Raw genomic sequence first — 18277 nt, 5'->3', positions numbered from 1 at the left:
AGTTCATTAAAATATACAACTATGTTTCCTAGCTCTGGGGTTCCCATTCTGTGCTGGAGAGTGCAGGTCACGGATGCTGCTATTAAGGTTCGGTGTGTGAGCCATGAGGTTTTCTCCTGGCAGCCAGTGTCAGGATTAGTGCAGCCCTGGCCCAGGAGGAAACAGCCTAATGAATACCAACTTTGAAACAGTGCTGTCGGCACATTATTTAAGCTTGTACATGCACACAATTACACACAACACACGCACACAGGCCCTGATCGCTGGCAATGGTCACGTGAAAATACGACAAAGGTTTGCAAGCATAAACCAATAAGGCACCAAGAAAAATTATTTCCAATTTACATAACTTCAGAATGTGAGGAGGGCAATCATATAAATTAAAAAGACTTTCTAAAATCTGGTTAATCTGATTCAGTGAGAGGTCCCACTAGTTTATTTAGACACCTATCTGAATCCTAACCCCTGATCTATGAAGTGAGACATTGCTTAAAATTGAACTGCGAAAGGGACAGCCCTGAAGCTGTACATAAGAGACTAAACTGGGCCTCAAGTCCTCCCCAGCTTCTCAAGGCTAGCTGTGAAAAAGTTGCTGAACTACCCTATAACCTTTCATTTTACAATTGTTTTCATAAGGATGATTTGTTTTCATAACAAAATGCAAATCAGGGGAAAATAAGGAGACGGATGCAAATAGGGGGTGGCCATATATAGATCCAGTTTTTCTCCCCTGGAGTGGCTGATATTAGTAAGACTTTAGGGAAACAGGTAGGCTTTATCTTTGTCTCTTTTTTTAGGGGATGAGGGAAGAGAGAGGGAGATGAGGGTTGAGAATCCAGACAGAACAGTAGTGCCTCTGAAAGTTGGCCTGGAACTAAACTCCCAAAGAGCATTACTTACATTGCCTCCCCTTGGGCTTAGCAGCCTTTGTTTCAACTCTTATTTTTTAAGCAAGTTAGTTGTTCTTTTTAGATTTAGCATGTTGCTAAATTAAAAAAAAATTTAAACATGAAGAAGTAAATCACTTTCATCCACTTCATCCCACAACTTTTGGGTACATTGCCCATCACGTCTAGATTCCTCCACAAAGAAAGGGAAGGAAGGGGGGACAACTCCAAATCAGGCACGATGACTGAAGGCATTCTGGGAAGACAAACGAGAGAAAAGTTCAAGGTGATCAGAAAAGGTCATTTGAAAAACAGGAGAGGAATTGGCACCCAAACGGGATTTATTTCAAGATTCTAGGAAGAAGCTTCTTCCGAGAATAAGCAGAGAAATAAGACAGGCACAAAGTTCTGTAGCTATGTGTACTAGGCTTAGTCAAATCCACTGAAATTTTAGTTTTGATTCAGAGGATAAGTTGTGGAAGAGCAGTGCATTTTTATAAATGTGAACAGCTTTTGAGAGTCCTTAAAACTATAATACTAGGTTTCTCCCACCAGCAAGGGTTTAAATTCCCTATAGGAATTGTGCATTTGTCTACTTAATATCTATGAAGTGAAAACTGACCCAGGCTTAAATTTTATTTTCCCAACTTTGGTATAAAATGAGGTGCAAATGTCTAGACTCCAGTGGTTTTCCTAGGGAGGCTGTCTCAAATTTTAACTGCTTTGGCCATTTTAGCTTCCTAAGTTTAGTCCCCACTCAATCCTGGCCATTGGTATTTTGCTGGCGGATGCACTGTCACCCCCCTTCCCCAGTAATGGCCTCACACTCTTCATGAATGAATGGTTAAACAGATTAGAAAAGCAAACAGAATTTTCTAATAGCAAAGAAACCTCTGTGTGTATGTGTGTATATTCATCAATATACAGGCTTTCATATATGAATGAAGGAATGGTTAAACATTAGTAAAGCAAACTGAATTCTCTAATAGCAAAGAAGCATGTGGGGTGTGTGTGTGTGTTTGTGTAAAATCATCAACATACAGGCTTTCTCAAAAGAGGAGGAAAAGAAAAATATAGAGGTAGGGATGAAAAAAGGAGCTTCCCTCTTGTGATGGCATTATTACACTGATCCATATTTTCAAAGCTTATGTAAGCATGTTATGGGTCTCATTTGTTTTCAGAGATTCCAGAGAGCAATGTCTTGCTGCTTTTAGAATATCTGGCTATAAACTAGTCCAAAGTCCAGGGACACTTCTTTTCCCTCACTGCAGCCAGTGTCTGTTCCCAGGTAGCCAGCCTCCCTCCCCCAGTTCAAGCACTCCATTCAAGGGTGGGTGTGGTTTCTAATCACAGCTCTCCAGGAGAGGAGGAATAAGAAAAGCAAAAAGAGTGTTTAACATGATAAAGGAGGTGGAGCTGAGGGGAGCAGATAAGTGTTGGAAATTTACTTTAATTACTGGAAGTATATCCATTTTAGTCCTTACATCTAAAAGGAGACCCCTTTAGCAACTCTCACTCAGTACTTCCAGAAGAAGAGAGTTTTATACTTTTATCAAAATTATAACACAAGTTCCTTTCTAAAAAAAATAGGGATCACTGAAGCCTATTAAGAACCACCCACTCCCTCTTCGGCGCAAAGCTGCCATCTCACCAGTCTAGAATTCAAGTGCAATCAATCACCACCCCTTAGGTTCTCACTATTGCAAATATTTATACCAGACACTTGATAATGCTACCTTTAACTTATTCAAGACACAACGCTGTGCTGTTAAGAATGAGAATGAATACAAGCATTACAGAAAAAAAGCCAAAGCTCCCTAAACAGAGCTAAGGATGAACACAAAACCACTAAGCACTCCCCTAACCTTGTCGCTTTCCGGAGGCCCTAACCACGTTATCATCCCCTCCTTGGTATGACGCAGGGCTACAGCAGCTCACTTTAAAGCATCTTGGACACAGTGGGCAATGGAAGGAGAAACTATCTGAAAAAGCACACCGGACAACTTCCCAGTCACAGCAACCCAAACTTTCACTGTTCACATTTTTAAAAAAGACACACGTATAGGAAATACATTTTCCCAATTCAGACCACACAGTTCAAAGAAACTTGAACCAAGTGGAACTTCATTACAATGCCAGCCTTAGGATTGTAAAGCCCCCAAAGTAAAGGTAAATTTTGTTGCCAAAATGCAACAAAGTTACAAATTAAGAAAAATACATATAAATTAAGAAGAGGGTTCCCCTAAGGAAGGTAGCAAGAAACGCAAAATAGAATACACGTGAGCTGAGCCCCTCTGAGAACTGAGACGGGTACGCCCTTGAAACCGCCCCTTTTCCCTCTCTCCAAGTTGCCCCGGGAGGGGGCATCAGCACCATGAAGGTAAACGGAAGTGACCTTGGCAAAACTATCAAACAAAACCACCCCTCCCCTCAACGTCCCGGCCCGGGTCCCTCGGCCGGCCGCGGCCTCCTACACGTGCGACAGGGACACCTGCTTGTGGTAGGCAGCGGCGGGGCCCGGCGGCCCGGTCCTGCCCGTGAGCGCCGCGCTCGCCTCGGAGTAGTCCCCAGCGGCCATCGCGCCGCCGCTCTTGTGGCCCCGCCGCGGGCGGCAGCAGCAGCGGCTGGTGAAGCGCCGCCACGACTCCACTGTCTTGCCGGACCAGATCCAGACGCCAGACGTGATGCCCACCACGAGGCACATGAAGTACTTGAGCATGAGCACCCAGTACTCGGGCTTGGCGCGCGGCTGGCCGGCGTCGGGGCCGGGGCAAGCGCAGGTGAGGGCCGCCTCCCAGCTCTCGCGGTAGTGCTGCTCGTACAGGTAGCAGGCCACCACGATGCTGGCAGGCACCGTGTAGAGCAGCGTGAAGATGCCGATGCGGATCATGAGCTTCTCCAGCTTGTCTGTCTTGGTGCCGCCCTGCTTGATGACACTACGGATGCGGAAGAGCGACACGAAGCCTGCCAGGAGGAAGAGCGTGCCCACCAGCAGGTAGAGCACCAGCGGGCCCAACACGAAGCCGCGCAGCGAGTTCAGGTTCTGGTTGCCCACGTAGCAGATGCCGGCCACCGGGTCCCCGTCCACGGAGCTCAGTGCCAGCGCCGTTATGGACTTGACGCTGGGGATGAGCCACGCGGCCAGGTGGAAGTACTGCGCATAGCCCGCGATGGCCTCGTTGCCCCACTTCATGCCAGCCGCCAAGAACCAGGTGAGCGACAGGATGACCCACCAGATGGAGCTGGCCATGCCGAAGAAGTAGACCAGCAGGAAGACGACGGTGCACAGCGCGGGGCCTGTCGTCTCATAGTGGATGTGGCTGTGCTCACGGCTGCAGGCGACGCTGGCGTGGCCCACGACCAGGCGCACCAGGAAGCCGAGCGACACGCATAGGTAGCAGGCTGACAGGAATATGATGGGGCGCTCAGGGTAGCGGAAGCGTTCCATGTCAATGAGGAATGTGGCCACTGTGGTGGACGTGGAGATAAAGCACAGCACCGACCACAGGCCAATCCAGAAGGTGGCGAACGTGCGCTCGTCCGGGCTGAAGGACGGCTGGTAGCAGGGGACCGCGCAGTTGGGCACCTGGCCCGTCCGCACCTTGTTGTAGAGCGGGTGCGACTCCTTCAGGATGGGCACGAAGGGCTCTCGGCACTTGCACACCGACGGGCCTCCGGCGGCGCACTCGCCCCCCGAAGCCGGCGCCCCTGGCGGACCTGGGAGTGTGGACTTGGCCGGGAAGGGCCTGGGGGGCGCCGTGGTGGCCTCACTGCGGTTGTAATCCATGCATAGGACCTCGGCGTCGCGGCCCAGCACCGGGAGGCGGTCGCAGCTCATGCGCTCGGGCCAGGCGAAGCCGTACTGGCGCATGAGCGGCGAGCAGCCGGCCTTGGCGCGCTCGCACACGGAGCGGCAGGGCGGCAGCGGCTTGTGGTAGTCGGGCAGGCAGATGGGCGTGTACATGGAGCACAGGAAGAAGCGCAGGTCCGGCGAGCAGTGGATCTCCACCAGCGGCCAGAACTGGTGGACCTCCAGGCCCGCCTCGTCCTGCGTGTCGTGGTTGAACTGGTTGGGCATGTGCGTCAGGTTGTAGCCGATGCCGCGGCACATGGGCACCGTGATTTCCTGGCACACCGGGGCCTTGGAGGCGGCAGCCGCCCGGCCCGCCAGCTGCGCCAGGAGCAGCAGCAGCAGCGAGGGCGGCGAGGACGGGTCAGGCCGAGCCATCGCCCCCTCCCTCCCCTCGCCTCCAGCAGCCCGAAAGGGGCCAACGCAGGCAAAGGAATCCCGGCCCGGCTTCCCCCTCCGGCGTCCAGTGTGTGGCGCCCGGGCTGGCAACCTGTTGGTTTCTTTTTCCTTTAAAGAAATCCGTCCAAAGATAAACTGCTTCGGGAAGGCGCTGCCTCGGCTGGCAGCGCTCAGCTCCTCGCCGGATAGGGCTGGGGAGGGACGGTTAGGGCTCCAGTTCCAGGGAAAGGACTCTTTAAAAAGAAGGGGGAGAAGAAAAATTTCAACCACTCCCTATTAGAGGGGCGTCAACGGCTCGGTCCCCGCAGGCGGTCCCCAAATCTCTAAGTTAAACCCTCTCCTTTCCTCCCCTCCACCTCCTGGAACCAAACTATTGACTCCCCCACCCTTTTTTTCCTAGCTGGGCCCTCCAGGCTATGCCCCAAGGCCAGAGCGCTCAGCCCTCCGGAAAAAGGCAGATGAACCCGGCGAACAAGGAGAAGGGGAAGGCGCAGGCTCTCACCTCCACGGATCCCGCCGAGAGGAGCAGATAGTCCGCAGCCAGCCTGGGTTCTCCGTCTCCGGGACACTCCGCTCAGAAACACGACTCAGAGCCGGCTGGCGCTGGGAAAGTTTAGCGACAGGCTGGGTATCCGTGGCGGCGGCATATGGCAGCAGGTGGGGACGTCTCAGAGAGGGGGGCGCCCCCAGAACATGGGCGGCGCAGACCGGTCACTCGCCCTCTCCTCCTCAGGGGCCCCCTGCATGATCTAGACAGAGCAGGGCAGGGGCAGGCCGTGCGTTCCACCGGGGTCCAGTAGCCGGACGAAGGGCAAGCGCGCCTGGCAGCACCTGGGCGGGAGGAAGGCAGGATGCGGCGGCCGGAGGACCCCGCCACCTCACAGCACCGCGAGCAGCCGGCGCTGGCCCGGCGGGGACTGCATGGTGCGCGCCCGCCGCCGCGTCCCGCCCGCCGCTCGCCTCCTCCCCTGCAGGGGGCTCCGCGCTCCAGCGGACTCCTGGGGGCGGTAGCGGCGCTTTCGGGACGCGCCCGGCTCGGCTCCTCCCCCGCGCTCTCGCACCCTTTCGTCCACCTCCAGCGGGCACAGAACGGCACACAGCAGCGGCGCAGTCACGGCCGCGGGCTGACTGCCCTCTCCCGCCCCGCCCGGGTCACCTGCTTCTAATGCCCGCCGGGAGGCCCCGCCCCGGCCCCGCCCCCTCGGGTCCGGTCTCAGTTGGTGGGCCGCCCCGCCACGCTCTCCGCGGGTCCCCGCCCACTGCCCCCCGGGCTTGGCCTCTCCCCTGGAGCCCTCCGGCCCCGCCCGGAGCGGGCCGCCGAGTAGCGCTGACCAATCGGGGGCCGGGAAGCGGCGGGGGCGGGGCGAATGCTAATCTCGCCGCCTTGAGAACCCGGGCGGGAAACCTTTGCCAGAAGTCGCTCCAGAGTTCTCCGCACGAGTGCATGGGTGCGGGACTCACTTTCCAGTAACGTGCTAGCTAGGAACCTTTGCTTCCAGGTTCCCTACTAGGTCTCCTCTCTGCAGCTAAGCATCCTTACAGAGTCCAGCACTTGTTTAAAAGAACTGCTCAAAGCATGATTCTTAGCTGTGGCACCTGTCTCCCTTCTGCGCTGTCTTGGTACTGGGTGAAAGAAGCGCGAAAACTTATTGAGCCTTCACTGTGTGCCCAACAGCGTGTTAACCGTTTACCTCCCAGTACAAGATCTTAATCCTGACAACAGTTCTGTGAGGCAGGTACTCTTTATAGGTGAAGAAACAGAGGCTTAGAAACTTGACCAAGGCAACCAACCTAATAGTTCCTCCAAGAAAGCGGCGACCTGGACAATCTTGTTCACCGCAGGATTCCGAACGCCTAGCACACAGCAGGCGCTCAAATGGCAAACCTGGGATTCGAACCCCGGGAGCTGGGCATTCCCAATCGTAACCACTCCCTCCGCCGCATACCATCCACATCTTCCTGGCTTAGACCTTTACTTTTGCATCTTTACTTTTGCATCCTGTAACAGATTCTTATTGTTATGGCAAGAAAGCGAATTTCGTTCTACCTTTGGAAGACTCAAATGTTAGTCATTTATCAGTCGAAGTTTATAATCGCAGGCAGTTCCGAAGTCACCCGCAGACAGAAGCAACACATACTAAGGGCTCTGAACTGGGCAGGGCGCCGGGGCCCCTCCGGGGCTGCCTGCTGCTAAACTGTGCACTCGCGCGCGGCGGGGATTGGGGGTGGGTGGCTCAAGGACAGCAGGGACACACAGTGGCGCCCTCCAGATGGGTTATTATGCTGCAAGTTTTAAATGTCCTAAAAATGCCTCTTTTCTAAGTGTTCTAATTAGGTTGGAAGACTGAGGTGTTTGGCATACTTGAAATTCATTCACACGCTTACGAAGAGGGTTTAAATTGTTTCCCTGTTTCCCCACCCCTTCCTTCCAGTGGGAAAAAGGCGAAAATAGGCAAAAGGGCCTGGGGACACTCGAAGGACTAAGGACTGGACTAAATGGCTGAGATTGACTTCAGGTTATTGTCGATCTCCTGTCCTGGATCCCACTTGTACAGACTGGAAGACTAAATTGCAGAAGAGTCGTCTCCTGCAAAGCTTTGCGGGCAGTAATAAAGAATATGTATATTAATGCCAGCCTCAAAGTTAAAAAGGAATAAATATCAATCACTTCACAGACATCAAAACTATTAATAAATGTTTCAAATGTACATCTTTCATTCCCTGGAATTCTACAGGTGTTCATATTTTCTCTCTTTTGTTTTGTGGAGATATTTAGTACTCTGGGTCAGCAAACATCCCAGGGTTGAAAGTAGGGGGAGTTGAAAAGCTGTGGGAATAGCAGTCAAAAAGAAAGGGGAACCCTCAGTGGAAAGTATGCGCAGACTGAACATGCCAAGGGAGGCCTGTCTCATTCTGTGCCCTTTCTGCAACGTGTGTATTATTGGGGATGGACAAGTGTTGGCTAATAATAAAAATTATTTGAAGTTGGAGAATGTTAATCACTCACACTGGAATTTAGCCAGAATACTTGTGTTTTTTCACTTGGCTCCGACTCAAACAATGTTATTTACTGGTTTGTAAACCTTTCTTCTTAACAGCAAAATCTTATCTTTGCTTGGAGATCTCTAATAATAGTAATAACAGCAGAAAACTTTATCAAAAGCGACTTATTCTGTATTGTATAGCTTTTTATACCATTTTAATTTTTGTTTTTTTCTATATATCACTTCAATTTAAAGGCAGTTTAAAATATGCCATTTATCATGTATTAGGCAGGGTGCTAAATAATTCATGTATGTTACCTCATTTATTTCTCACAAAAATCAGATGAAGAAACTGGCACCATAATGACTTACTTGAAGTTATTTATCTAGTCTATGGAGAGGGTAGAAATCAAAATTTTCAAGCACCATGGTGACTACAGTTAATAACAACATGTTGTAATTGAAAATTGCTTCCCAGAGTGATTTACAGATTCAATGTAATCCCCATCAAAATACCAATGTCATATTTCACAGATCTAGAAAAAATAACTCTGTGCTTCATTTGGAACCAGAAAAGAGCCTGACTAGCCAAAGCAATCTTAAGCAAAAGGAATGAATCTGGAGACATCACATTACCAGACTTCAAACTATACTACAATGCTGTAGTAACCAAAACAGCATGGTATTGACACAAAAATAGAGACATAGACCAATGGAATAGAACAGAAAACCCAGACATAAACCATCCACATATAGCCAACTGATTTCAACAAAGCAGACGACAATATATACTGGGGAAAAGAATCCCTATTCAATCAATGGTGCTGGGACACATGCAAAAGAATGAAACAGGATCTATATCTCTCACCACTCACAAATATTAATTCAAGATGGATAAAAGACTTAAATGTAAGGCATAAAACCATAAGAACTCTAGAAGAAAATGTTGGAAAAACTCTTCTAGATATTGGCCCAGGAAAAGAATTTATGAAGAAGACCCCAATGGCAATCACAGCAACAACAAAAAAAATAAATGGGACTTGATTAAATTAAAAAGCTTCTGCACAGCTAAGGAAATAATCAACAGAGCAAATAGACAACCTACAGAATGGGAGAAAATATTTGCAAGCTGTAAAACCAACAAAGGATTAATAACCAGAATTTACAAATAACTCAAGCAAATCAGCAAGGAAAAAATTAAACAACCCCATTACAAAGTGTGCAAAAGACATAAACAGAAGCTTCGCAAAAGAAGATAGACAAATGGACAATAAACACATGAAAAAATGCTCAATGTCACTAATCATCAGGGAAATGCAAATTAAAACTACAATGAGATATCACCTTACCCTAGTCAGAATGGCTTTTATTAAAAAGTCCAAAAACAATAGATGCTGGCATGGATGCAGAGAGAAAGGAATACTTATGCACTGTTGGTGGGCCTGAAAATTAGTACAACCTCTATGGAAAACAGTATGGAGAGTCCTCAAAGACCTAAAGGTAGACCTACCATTCGATCCAGCAATCCCATTGCTGGGTATTTACCCAAAGGAAAATAAGTCATTTTGTGAAAAAGACACCTGCACTCAAATGTTTATTGCAGCACAATTCACAATCACAAAGATGTGCAATCAACCCAAATGCCCATTAATTCATGAGTGGATTAACAAAATGTAGTATGTGTATACCATGGAATACTACTCAGCCATGAAGAAGGATTACTTAATGCCTTTTGCAACAATATGGATGGAACTGGAGACCATTATCCTTAAGTGAAGTATTTCAAGAATGGAAAAACAAACACCTAATGTACTCACTATTAAATTGGAATTAACCAATGAGCACACATGTACATAGAGGGAAGTATAACTCAATAGAAGTCAATCAGGGAGGAGGGGATGGGCGAAAACCTACCTAATGTACACTATCTGGGTGACAGAAACACTTATAACCCCAACTCAAGCATTACAAAAGCAATCCATGTAACCCAAAACATTTGTACCCCCATAATACTTTGAAATAAAAATTGCTGAGAGAGATTTTAAGCACTCTCACTGCAAAAAAACGATAAGTATGTGAGACAATGCATATGTTAATTAGCTCGATTTAGCCATTCCATGATGTATACATATACAAAATATCATGTATATTATCAATATATACAGTTTTTACTTGTCAATTAAAAAAATTTTAAAAACATAGAATTTCTCTGGAGTCATAATTTACTACTCCACAAACTAGAGAACATTAATTTTTTTAAAGATGCAATTTTTAAGTGCATAGAACATTGCCAAACATCTTTGTCTATTAATTCACTCATGCGTCCTTCCATCTACCCAACCATCCATCCATCCATTCATCAAAGGTCAAATTTCTGAGTTGAAGATAATACTGTTATATTAAACATAATTCTACAAAGCCAAACTCATGAAATTTAACTTAAATTATTGTCCAATGTGGGTTTATTAATTAATGAAAATATAGAGGATAGTGCTAAATATTCCATCTAATAGATGTGTGAACTTTCTGTATGTTTTGAAGTATTGGTTTTAGAGTTTGTCATCAGGGAATAGTTACAGAGGTTTTTAAAATTTTATTTTATTGTTTTGAAATATTTTTTATTAATTTTATCTTATTTTTCAATATATTTCCCGGGCTGATTTCAAATTCCTGGGCTCAAGTGATCCTCCTGCTTCAGCCTCCTGAGTAACTGGGACTGCAAACATGCCACTGTGCCAAGCTAGTTATAGCATTGTTAAACTTCCTAGATTTATGTTGTTTATATATGCATTATTCTATTGAGATACTTGAGACTTCAATGCTATAGGAATGAATGAACAGGTATCCTTTTATACTATTCAATATCTTGATAATGGAGCCTGGAATGGCATGCTATATGTAGACACCTTCAATAAATATTTGTGAAATAAATGAATGAGTGACTGACAACTGAGATTAACTTTTGCAACTTTAACAATTGGTATTGAATCCTTGAATACAGCTTACTTTATGAACTGTCTCTCTGAGGTTGACCATACACTATTGAATGCAACGTGACTGTCTCTACAAAAAAAAATAGAAAAAATAGCGGGTGTGGTTGGCATGCGCCTGTTAGTCCCAGATGCTCTGGAGGCTGAGGCAGGAGGATTGCTTGAGGTCAGGAGTTGGAGGTTGCAGTGAGCTGTGTTGACGCCATTGCCCTCTAGCCAAGGTGACAGAGCGAGACCCTGTCTCAGAAAAAAAAAATGCAACTTGAGTCCAAATTTTTGCTCTGCCCTCACTAGCTGGGCAACCTTGGGCAAATCACCTGACAGCCCCAGGTCCTCCTTCATCTGTGAAATGGAGGTCAAAATATTAAATAGTTCCCTACCTCGGAGAGCTGTAGTGAGGAGTAAATGAATTTATATGGTAACAGACTTAGAACCATGCATAGCACCTAAGTCTATGTAGGTCTTAGCTATTATTATTAGTTTTTTCTAAGGTTCATTTTATTTTTCTGTTTTCCCAATTTTCTGTATGTCCTTTTGTATATTGCTTTTAACAATTGAAAAACAACGAAGAGCTATGTTTTTCAGATATTCTTTATTTCTGAGCACACTCCCAGTTATCACCAGCTATCTCTGGCACTTCGAGATTGGTAAATTTAATGCCAAAGCAGGGATCTTTTCATTTGCCCAGGATCAAAGTGCACACACCTGACGTTACCAACCACGTGTGTGCACACGGGCTGGCACTGGCTAGAGACCCACCACCCAGCCTGACTCCCTCAAGGGCATTTCCAGACCAGCTTCTAACCTATTCTAGAGCATCTCTGGTCACTCCTCTTCCCATCATATCAGATACCTCAAGACACAAGCCAGAGGATTAGCACAATGAGCCATTTTCCTAGGTTTATAATGAGAATATCTTCTCCACATTATAAGTGGAGTAATTCAACTATAATCCTTGTCCTCTTCCTACCCCCCCACTACCCCCCCCACTACATTGTGGTGGAGATTATAGAAAAGTAAAAGCAGCTTTCTTTTTCTCCCAGAGGTAATGGAAGTACTAATCTTTCCCACATTGATCAGTGGCTCTCAGCTGCACATTACAATCACCTGGGGAGACTTAAGAACCACTGAAGCTGGGGCCCTGTTAAATCAGAATCTCTGGCTGAGGGACCCAGACATTGTTTTTTGGTTTCTTTTGTTTGTTTGTTTTTGTTGTTGTTTTATTTTTAACTCTCAACCCTGTTTTCAGCTAGGGTTGAATACTGCTGACATAGATGGTTTTGGTGTTTCCCAAGTACAGCCTCAAACTTGGGCCTAGCTGGGTCTTTTGCAAAAAGGATAAATTGCATCAGGGGGTAAAATGGAACAAGGTATAGAGAAGTGCACTCTAGGCTAATTCCATCTGAGTCTGTTTAGACTGAAGGAAACATTATGTAAAGCAACAGAATTGTGCTAAAATGGATTAGCAACAATGATGACCATAATAATAATAGTAAAATAATAACGATAACAGCAACTGATGGCTATTGAGCACTTCCTATGTGCATATACTGTGCTAAGCATTTTATGTATATAATCCTTTTTACCCCCAAGAATCCTGTTAGGTTGACTTTATTGTTCCCATTTTATATAATAGATGAAAACATTGAAGTGCAGACAAGCAGAGTAACTTCCTGAAGGTTGTATACCCTCCAACTTGGGTTTTCCTGACTCCAAAGCCAGTGCTCCCTTAATTGCAGGCCTCCCTATAGGCCTAGCAGCAACTGTTAAGTACAGTCCTGAGAACTATCAGATAGTAAATCTTGACATAAGCAATTTCCCTTGTTCCTTAGCATCTTCCTCCTGGGGACCAGGTTGAATCTTTGATTCTGGTGTGGCCTCTTGTGTGCAGTGTTAAAGTGTGGAAAAGCTGAGGACTCTGGATTCATCTAGAATCCAGTATAAGTTCAGAGCCAACTTGTTCTTTGGGCTTTGCAGACCAGGCATGAGGTGGAGCGCCCCTTAGACTAGGTTTCAGAACCTCATGGTATCTCGACAGAGGAAGCTTCAGTTCATTAAGCACTGACTCTGCTGCTGTGAGCCGAGCACTGGTGCCAGGGGCACAAAGACGGGAAGGTCTGGGCTTACAAAGTAGGGCATTGTGGGAGCTCAGTGCGACCTGGTAGTTCAGGGAAGACCCGTCTAGCCTGGAAGGCTGAACATGAGTTACGTGGTTTGTCAGTTAGGGTTTAGTACAGGAAGTAGAAACCACTGTAGGTATTTCACGCAGAGAAAGATTTAATACTGAGCATCAAGGAGGGATTACGAAAATGTTGGAAGGGCTGGAGGGGTAGGTGTCAGGGGGCTGCCCGTGAAGGACTGAGTTTAACGCCCCCTCAGAGTAGCTGTGCTCCAGAAACCAGGATGGTGGCGCTGCTAACGCGACTGCCTGTCAGGCCCACAAAACTGGCAACTGGACCCTCAGAGGGGACACAAAGTCCAGCAGCATTAAACACCTTTTACACCACCTCGCCCCCCTCGCTTGCCAGCAGCAGCAACATCGGGATGATGCTTCTGTCTCATGTCTGCCTGGCAAATCTCAGATAATAAGGGCACCTGGTTGACAGAACTTATTTCAGATCCACATCCTACCTTCCAGGGATCTGGGAAATGTAGTTTTGAGGGTTTCAATCTCTCCAGCTGGATTCCTAGAAGAAGGATAAAATGGAGGCCAAGAGAGTCAATCCTCAGTGCCTACTACAGGTGAAGGAGAGGATTTTCCAGGCAGAGGAATCTGCCCAAGCAAAGGGCATGGAGCCAGGAAAGAGGATGGTACGAGTGGCGGACAGCTGGGGTTATTAAAGAGTAGCAGAAGCAACTGAATCAAAGTTTGTACCTGAAAGTGCACTCATGTCTAATCAAAGTATTTTTTAATTAGTTAGATCCATATATACACTCTTCCCACGACACTCCTTCATTGATACTGTGCTTGATTTATTCAACTGATTACTAATGCACAAGGACAGAGGAGATGAAACAAACAATAAACAAAACACCAAAAGTGTTAGGTGATATTCACCCACAAAGAAAACAGAGCCTTAACCTCCTCCAAGCTTAATGTTGCAAACACTATTGATTACTACCCAAGTCATCTCTCCTTTCCAACAGAACCAAGTTGTTCTTTTGTTTTTGGTTTTTTGATTTCTAGGCATCTACTCTCCTCTGCACAGCCGTGTGCTTCAGGGAGAGCCCCCAGATGTAACCCATGACTGGTCCAACTGACCGTGTTGCCCCCCTTATCAGTACTGAGGTTGCTATGTGCATGCGTCACAATTCTGGCCCACAGGGGAGTGGGCCAACATGAGGTAAGGCCATCAAGGGGCTTATGGAAAAGGTTTTACTCAAAAGAAGAAACATTCCTCTCTCCTGCCGGATATTGTTTTGTCTGCATGTGATGCTGCCCACACAGGAGCCATCTTGAGACCATGCAAGAGCTAAGCTGACACACCAACGAAGGGTGATGTTGAGGCTGCCTGCCTCCAGACTCTTGTTATGTGACACGATCCGTTGCTTAGTTTTTAAGCCAGTGGAGTCTGTGTTTTCCGTCATTTGCAACCAAAAGCATCCAACGACTTCATGCAGCCTGTACACTTGGGATGAGAATATGCCCACTTACATGTGGCTAATGGAAGTCTCTGGAGGAGACTTGAGGACAGGAATTTATTTCCCCTTTTTTACCAAAAACATTCAAGACCCACTTGAATCACTTATATCAGCCAGAGTTATTTGTTGCTGCCTGTACTCCCACAGTCCCGCTGCCCTCCACTATTAACAGCATTTTGCTCAATCTTTCCACAAATGTACATCGAACACACATTATGTACTTGGTACTGTTTTAGGCACAGGATATACAGTGGGGAACGGGTCAGATGCATGGAGATTCCAATCTTTTGGGAAGACTCTTACTAAAGGGAAAAAAAAATTCTGTGGCAGTATTTAAAGGTGGGGGGAAATCACTAGCTTGTGGTTTTCTTGTACTGTGATTACCTGTTCATGTATCAGTTTTTTCCACTAGATTGTGTGTTCTTTCAGTCTCACATTCCCCACCTTTCTCTGGAAGATTGTATTTTCCAAAGATGGCTACAAAACCTTGTCCCATCCACTTGTTCTTCTGCAATGTGACCTTGCCATTCCCCCATGGGGGAGAAAGGGTAGTGTGACCTCCACCTGGCTCCCTTAAAACACTGTTCTCTTGGGACACTCCCTCTTGGAACCCACATGTAGGTGCTCCAGTTGACGGTCCCAGCTGAATGAGCCTTCAAGTCATCCCAGGTGTCTGACATATGCCCAAAGCAGCTCTCAGATGATTCCAGCTCCATGGATCAAGTCGCTCCCAGGTGTTCAGGTCTTACCAACAAGGCCCCAGATATCATGTAGCAGAGACAAGCCATCCTTACTTTGCCCTCTCCGAATTCCTGATCCACAGCATCCACGAGCATAATTAAATGGCTGTGGTTTTACACCACTAGTTTGGAGAGATTTTGTTACACAGTAGTGGCAACTGGAATAGCCAAATACCCCTAAATCTACCTTCCTGTGAAACCTTAGATAATCAGGTAGACAACTTTTTTTCCTTTTTACCTGACCCAGTTGGTGATCAACGTGTGCACTGAAGCGTGAGAACTTTCATCCGTCTTACTTTTATCCCGTTGAGTCTTGCTGTTGATGATATGCATGTGAAATGTCTAATCTTTTAAAACACAAATCTTCACCATTGATCTTAATATCCTGCTGCAGTGAGTTCCCCAGGTCAATTGTGTGTAGTGGGGAAAAAAAGTATCTCCTTTTATCCATTTAAACATGCTTCCTTTTCATCTCATCTTATCCTCTTGTTCTTCCCCAAGTAAAGCGATTTCCATTTTGTGGGTACCTAGACACAGAGAACTGAGTTGAGACAATAATCTTTCTTTGAGCTGGTCACCCAGAAGGCCTGGGGCGAGCTGGAACATGGAGCAGTGGATTTTAGTTGGTAACTTACAGGTGGTGGAGCACTCCATTCTAATTAGTTGCAGGTTTAGTTCCAAGCTTTTAAAAAATAGTCTCTAAATTCTGCAAGAGGCAACGGGTATCTTCTTGTAGGGCTGTTAAATGGAGCACAGAAACAGTGGGAAGAGCACTGGACTAGGACATGTGCAGTCTGGACTCAAGTCTCAGCTGTGGGCCAGCTGTGTGCCCTTGGGCACAAGACTCAACTGCTCTGGGCCTCATTTTCCTCATTTATAAAATGAGGAGATTCAACCAGAGGGGGCCTGTGGAGCCCTTTTGCCTCTAACATTCTATGCATTCTAGGTATTTGCTAGTCATTTAGAAACACCTACTATAGGAATTCATGGGAAGAAATGATTTGTAGTCTAAACTTGTTGTGTGTTTTTTGGCTCTAAAGCGGAGCTGCAGAGACCATCTCCCCCCACCAAAAAAGCATTTTTTTTCCAAAACCAGAATCCCAACTTCGGTTGCCAAAAATATATTCCACCCCTCCTCTCCGCAAAAAGCAATCTTTTTCCAAAAACAGAATCCCAACTAGGCTTCAATTACCCAAAATATAATCCTACTGTGACTATAAAGTGACAGTCTGGCAGCCTGAGTCCTTGGTGTGCCCCCCAAACTCCTTTTGGTCTTGCCTCTGTGTAGATCTCACAGTTGCATTGCTGGATGTTTGTGCTGGGACAACTTCACACCAAGTGACAAGAATGAATGGGCAGGGTGACAGCTTCTGCTACAGGTCACCTCATAGAGGAAACAAGAATTTTGTCCCAGTGAGCAATGCAGGAGGAACTACTCAGGTGAATCTCAATCTGAATTCTCTCCCCAGGCCTTTTTCTCCACCCAGAAGGAAAAAACAGACACCATTTGGGAACTTATTTGCAAGGGTAATAGAACCCCTGAGGTCTTTCAAATTCATGGAGGGTAAAGAATCTTAGACAAAATTTCAGATAACAAGTAGGAGAATAACAGCAATGAAAGTAGTAAAATAATATATAATGTATCTAGGACTTAGAAAAGCTTTTTGAAAATATGTATTCTAAAGAAGTCTTCCCCACTTTCCCTACTAATGTACCCCTGTGTCCTATATGAGCATACACACTCACTTATCATCGTCGTAACATGCAGTAATGTTTGGTGTTTTTGTTAAGTTCATCAAGAAAGGCTTGAAAACATCACAGTAATATTTGTGGAGGGGGCAGCATCCTGAGAAACAAGCCACACCTATGATTTGTTTTAACCACATAACCTAAATAACCAAATATTCATCCTACATGATTTTCGGTTTTCCCATGTATACAGCTGAAAATATTATTTGTCACAAATGTAAGAAGAGGTCCTAGTGTGAGTGACCACAATTCTGTGAGGTTCCCTGCAGGACAGGCTCAAAGTCTCTCAGCCAGTGAGTGGCAGAACTGGATACTGAACACAGATTTCTAAACATGTCCTGGGCTCTCGCCCCCACCATGCTGCTCAATGACCTTTGGATCTTGGACTTGCCTAAAAAAAGTCCCAGGTCAATCCCGCTGACTTCTGGCTGCTCCAAGGACTTTCCACTATCAACTTAAACACCAATTCTGAGATCTGTGCCTGCTGTGGCCAAGAAGAACCTTTGAGGTAGCTCTCAACCTTGGCTGCACATTGCAATTACCTGGGAAGTTTTACAAAAATGTTGATGCCAGGGTCCCACCTCTAAAGATTTTTATTTCATTGGTCTTCAGTGCAACTTCAGCATAGGAATCTGTGTTTAACTTTTTATTGAAGTATATGATACATGTAGAAACGTGCACATATCCTAAGTGTGCATCTCAATGAATTCTTACAAACCGAAGAAACCTGTGTAACCACCATCCAGATCAGGAATCAGAACTTCACTGGCACCCCAGGGGCATAAAGCAGGCTTGCTTCCGGTCTCCCCCGCCCCCAACACACACACACACTAACACTGACTTCTAACAGCATAGAAATTTTGGCGTAAGGGGTTTTTTAAAGCTCCCCAAATGATTATAATGTGCAGGCCGGGCGCGGTGGCTCACGCCTGTAATCCTAGCACTCTGGGAGGCCAAGGTGGGCGGATCGTTTGAGCTCAGGAGTTCGAGACCAGCCTGAGCAAGAGCGAGACCCCATCTCTACTAAAAATAGAAA

At 46.3% G+C, this 18277-nt stretch overlaps 1 protein-coding gene across 1 annotated transcript; it reads right to left on the bottom strand.

Moving 5' to 3' along the window:
* Positions 1-3302: 3302 nt before the first annotated feature.
* On the bottom strand, positions 3303-6248 carry FZD5 (frizzled class receptor 5). The gene is made up of 2 exons (XM_069483156.1): positions 5639-6248; positions 3303-5369 (listed from the first exon to the last, which is right to left on the bottom strand). Exon 2 carries the CDS (start codon positions 5113-5115, stop codon positions 3358-3360), a length of 1758 nt encoding a protein of 585 aa, XP_069339257.1. The 5' UTR covers positions 5116-5369; positions 5639-6248; the 3' UTR covers positions 3303-3357.
* Between the last annotated feature and the right edge of the window lie 12029 nt (positions 6249-18277).

The sequence above is a fragment of the Eulemur rufifrons genome, chromosome 1 (assembly GCF_041146395.1).
Source record: "Eulemur rufifrons isolate Redbay chromosome 1, OSU_ERuf_1, whole genome shotgun sequence".
In the NCBI taxonomy this organism is placed as follows: domain Eukaryota; kingdom Metazoa; phylum Chordata; class Mammalia; order Primates; family Lemuridae; genus Eulemur; species Eulemur rufifrons.
This window is presented reverse-complemented; position numbering and strand designations above follow the sequence as displayed.

Coding starts and splice junctions, on each gene's coding strand:
- FZD5 (XM_069483156.1), bottom strand. CDS start 5,115: ATGGCTCGGCCTGACCCGTCCTCGCCGCCCTCGCTGCTGCTGCTGCTC.